General features: G+C 33.6%; 1 protein-coding gene across 2 annotated transcripts; it reads left to right on the top strand.

Moving 5' to 3' along the window:
• Window positions 1-1123: 1123 nt before the first annotated feature.
• LOC132638527 (NAC domain-containing protein 76) lies at window positions 1124-4887 on the top strand. 2 transcript variants are annotated; one of them, XM_060355374.1, is made up of 4 exons: window positions 1124-1439; window positions 1988-2198; window positions 3159-3430; window positions 4176-4887. In XM_060355374.1, exons 2-4 carry the CDS (start codon window positions 2024-2026, stop codon window positions 4728-4730), a joined length of 1002 nt encoding a protein of 333 aa, XP_060211357.1. In that variant the 5' UTR covers window positions 1124-1439; window positions 1988-2023; the 3' UTR covers window positions 4731-4887. The 2 variants fall into 2 exon arrangements, with proteins under 2 accessions (XP_060211357.1, XP_060211356.1); XM_060355373.1 differs by having other exon boundaries at window positions 4167-4887.
• Window positions 4888-5353: the final 466 nt, after the last annotated feature.

The following is a 5353-nucleotide window of genomic DNA, read 5'->3' as shown; positions in this document are numbered from 1 at the left end:
TAATTATTAATTTATCAACTAAACAGCTGAATCCTGAAACTGAAATTAAGTCCAAAACTGACTAACTTTTTGACCCTTAAATTGGCACAACTTATATTCTTATGATTCTATGACCAATGATTTTTATTCCCTTTCTCTAAATCTTTTAAGCATGCATAATCCATAATTATTACTCCCTTGATTTTTTAAAATTATATCTTAAGTTGGTAAAGTAATTTCACTTGATTATTTAGATACTAGAAAACTCTCTTCATCGATTGCGCCAAACAAGAGCATATAACATTTCTTGTTCACATTGAACCCTTTTTCAGCATCAAATGAAACCAAGTTCTACTAAATAGAGCTAGTTGAATATATTCCTAACACTGCATGAAAAAGAAGAGAGACTTTTAAAGCAATGTACAATCTCCCTTCTTGATGAGTTAGCTAAAAAGAAAAAGCAGAATAGATCAAGAAAAAAAAAACGAAAAGGGAAAAAAAACTAGTTTAAGTTTATCTTCTATTACAATCCCTTCGTCCATGTTTACTTATCAATGTTTGACTTGGCACACCCGTTAAGAAGCAAAAGTAAAGGGATAATTTTACTATATCACTCCTAGTTATTTTTAGTATAATGTAGATAAGTAAAAGTTGATGGAGGGAGTATAATATAGCCGTACACGATGTGAACCAAACTAACAACGTAAACGGTGGAGAACCTGTCAATTATTGTGTATTAAAGAGAAGAAGGTTTTAATTCGCAACTCAAATACTTAATGCAACGTATATTAACTAAAGAAAAAATGTTAAGTTTGAAAAGTAAGGGCCGGAATATGAAAAAAAAAGGGAAATTAACTGTAATAATATGTAAAAGTAGGAAAATGAGGTTTATTCGTTTTTGACTTTGACTGTGCATGGCTAAAAGCTGGATATATTGAGATAACACAAATAAAACAATATTTACAGCAGATTTTCATCACTTATATCTGGGATAGGGTCTCCCATTCAACGACATTTTCCAAAGTCTGGTAGTAATTTCTTCCTTTTTCATTTGCACACGGCCATAATTCACACGAGACTACTACACATCATCAAATTTCCTTGTTGACATTTAACACCATATATACTTTTTTTTCCCTTATAATTATTCTTCCTCGTTTCTGCTATCTTGCTCCCTCTAAACATCCCATCTTCAGTTTCTCTCTCCATATATCATTCACCCTAAATATTTTGTTCACAGTCTTCTCATTTCGTTCTCAGAATTAAAATCGAAATTTTCCTTTTTTTTGCTTGATCCCAAATTTGCATGCATGCCTTTCAAGTCCGAACTAGGCCATCCGTTTTGCTAACTTTTCTCCTCTTTGATTTGTTTTTCCTCTTTCTTACCGAGAAAATAATGTCCCCTCAATAGACAAGGTCAGGCATTACCACTGAGAATCAGAAGACAACTATCAGATAAAGTTAGTAGCCAGTCGATTTTTTTACTTTCGACATGATTTCTTACGCTGTGATCTATATACGAACAGATGTTGCACACAAAATTACTTTGTCTTCTTCATTTGATATCCTGATTTGTTTCGACTTGCATGTTCTAATATCGCGATTTGCTCTAATAATTTGTGTTTCTCGCTTGCTGGATAAGAGAAAAAACCTTTTCTACCAAAAATAAATAAATAATAATAATGCTAATTATGGTAGAAAATTAGGGCAAATGTTTGGTCGAACAAACAAACTTTATTCACTTTCAAAAAAATCATGCATACAGACACCAGGTACAACTACAGCAACACAAAAAAATAATTCAGCACTACTCTCGACCACCCTATCTGCTTGTCATTTACATTAAACTTGTCTATTGGTATAATCTTTCTATCCACCCTTTATCTCTACAGTGTTTCTTTCTATGTATGATGTCAAAAATTCTGTATTTGCTGTCCTGCTTTGTATGTTCAATGACATTCTAGGGCAAATGTTAACCCTAACAATAATTTGTGTTTCTCCCTTGCAGGATAGAAAATACATAGTCCTATATATATATATATACATGATGATGTCGGCAGGAAATGGGCAGCTTTCAGTTCCTCCGGGGTTTCGTTTCCATCCCACGGATGAGGAGCTTCTTTATTATTATCTCAGGAAGAAAGTTTCTTACGAAGCAATAGATTTGGATGTTATTAGAGAAGTGGATCTTAACAAACTTGAACCTTGGGACCTCAAAGGTTACTCTCCATCCTCCTATTTTGCTTCCACTATTAATGTTTGTAGAATTTCAGTTTTTATTTAAAAAAAAAAAAAAAAAGAAGATAAAAGGCATGCTAAAATTATACTTTCATGCATGCAGTTCATTGTATAACCTTCTTGTTTCATAACCTAAAAGGTATAAACAAGGCATAAGAATAATATCCTTTTACTTCAACTTTTGAACCTACTCCTTTTAGGGAACTTATTTAGTTAGAAGATGCTGGCAAATTAAGTTAAAACCGGGTAAATCAACTCAATCAATAAAGCACTCTATAGATTTATGAGTAGAAATCGGATTTGATCATCAGGATGAGATGTCCATTGGATTTGTACTTCAAAACCATAGAGGATCTCCTCATAATCACAAAAATATTCTAAGGATCTAAATCAATCACTTCTTCTGAAGATTATTAAAGAGCAAAACCATATTACGACATTAGTAAAATTTTATAGGGAAATTATACTAAACCATAGTGGATTTAGCTTATATCCACTTACTGTCAAAATGAATTTTACACAAGCAATGCAAGGTAACCTGCCGCAGAAGGTTACTTGCCTTCTGTTGATGATTTATTATTTGACATTATGGAAGGAACAACATGAATATTCTATTAAATACTTACGGTATACCTAACCCCACCTGTGCCAGTTGGATGAAAAGGGAGAATAAAGCAACTCTTACCTACTCAATTTGGCCCATTTATCGTCTGACGTGATGCATTAACAATATACAATACTTAGTGTGATTCAACAAGTGGGGTCTGTAGAAGGTGTGGTGTCTACGCAGACCTCACCCTCCATAATATGCATTAACATGTACAGTAAATAGTTTCTCAAAATTAGTTTAATGTACTCTTGTAGTTAGGTTGAGTGGTATTCTGCTGCCTTGTCAATAGAAGAGGAAGTTGCACATTTATCTAATATTCTATAAAATGCAGAAATATGTAGAATAGGATCATGTCCACAGAATGAATGGTACTTTTTCAGCCACAAGGACAAGAAGTACCCAACTGGGACTAGAACAAATAGAGCAACGGCAGCTGGATTTTGGAAGGCGACCGGGAGAGATAAGGCAATATATCTTAGCAATTCCAAGAGGATTGGAATGAGGAAAACTCTTGTATTTTACACAGGACGTGCCCCTCATGGCCAAAAGACTGACTGGATCATGCATGAGTATCGCCTTGATGACAACACTCCTGAAGTAGAGGTACAAATTAACTTCCCAATAAACTATTTTTTGCCCTTTTTGATCTCCTCCTCTTTTATGTAGAGTAGGGTATTTTGGAGGTACTTTTCCATAACCTTTTTTTTTTTTTCAAACAATGACTTATTTTCTAGAATAAAAAATACATTTATTACTCCCTCAATTCGAGGTAATGTAACACTATTTTCTTATTATGTCATTTAAAACATAATGACGTATTTCTAAATTTGAAATAATTTAACGTTAAATTTTTTAATTTACACTTGGTAGAAGTTTTTATAACTATACAAATGTTAGTTTAAAACCACAAGTTTCATAAGTTACATAGGCACACACATGTTATGCGTGTTTAAGAATAAAAGTTTCAAAGGTCTCATTTGGTTCTTAAGTTTCGTGCCGAGTCAAACTACATCATATAAATTAAAACAAAGAAAGTACTTTATAACAGTTTGGATAGTGTTAAGTTTTAATGAAATTTTCGAGTGTTAAAGATTAATGACGACAGTGTTATATAATTAGTTTTGGTAAAAGCAGAGATTGATATGCTGAATATAAGACTTGAGAATTATGAAAGAAGATGACTTTCGTCCAAAAGTGAGAAAAGTCATTATTCTGTTGTGATGAAAAATATTTTCTGACGATCAAACACTGGAGAATGATTTATTTGCCGAAAATGATTTTCCAGCATACCAAACACATCCGTCAAGAAATATACTAAGTTTTCCTTTCATTGTTCAAGCCATTGCAGGAAGACGGGTGGGTTGTTTGTAGGGTGTTCAAGAAAAAGAATTATACACGAGGTTTCCAACACGAGATGGGAGAAGATCATGACGAACATCAGTTACATTTCACCGATCATATGAAGGCAGCAGGAAGTTCTAGTGGCGGGATGACGGAATTATCAAAACAGAATAATATTCAACAACCTCAAGCACACTGCTACGACTATGCATCATCCTTTGATGGTTCAATGCACCTTCCTCAACTGCTTAGTCCCGACTTATCACTTCCTTGTCCACTCCCTCCTTTGAGTAACATGAACCACCTTGAATGTTCTCATCATAACTTATTGAGGCTAACATCAACACCAACTGCTGGTTGTAGTAGCACTTTTAATATTCCTCGACAACATGAAAAATTTAGTGGTGATTGGTCTTTCTTGGATAAGCTTCTTGCTTCAAACCAAGGTGCATTGCAGTCTCAAGCAGCTACAGGAGATTTGGTTAACCCAACAGGCGCACAAAAGTATCCAATATTCCATCAACATGGCTTTGATCCTGATCTTTTAAAATTCTCAAAGTAGATATACTCGCCAACGTTCTTTGGCTATTCTGACTTATATATTTTTTTTTTTCGTTTTTGGTTGATTTCAGAGTTCTTTCAATGTTAATCAGAAAACTTAATCTCCTGTACTGTGTTAAAAGTACTCTAGTTCATTCATCTTATTTTATATAACGGTATTTGGCTCTTTTTATTATAACAACAACAATAATAATGATGGAAGATATATTCAGTAGTACAGTAATAATTTACATAAAAGTTCGTTTCAAACAGAAAATATCTCATCAAAATTTTAGTTTTATATTTTAATGAATTTAAATGCTTGAAGAACGGATAGAAAACTTAAGGCGAAATACGTAGAGCCCTTTATCACTAACGATCACTTGAACGCCTTAACTTTTTAAGTGATCACATAAATGCTTTTACCTGACACACAGAGTCTCGTGGACATCTCATGATAACCTGGCAAATTAGGTGTGTTTCACTTCAAATTGAGCGCACGTCTTTAATATTGTGTGTTTCTTCTTCTTCATTCTTTTTGTTTAGAATTAAATTAATTTTTTTAATGTAGGCTTCACACTTTTACCACCCTCAGTTGCCCAGTCACCCCTTTTTTCCAGAGTCGGGAACCACAATGACCCCAAA

Source organism: Lycium barbarum, chromosome 4 (assembly GCF_019175385.1).
Source record: "Lycium barbarum isolate Lr01 chromosome 4, ASM1917538v2, whole genome shotgun sequence".
NCBI lineage: Eukaryota > Viridiplantae > Streptophyta > Magnoliopsida > Solanales > Solanaceae > Lycium > Lycium barbarum.
This window is presented reverse-complemented; position numbering and strand designations above follow the sequence as displayed.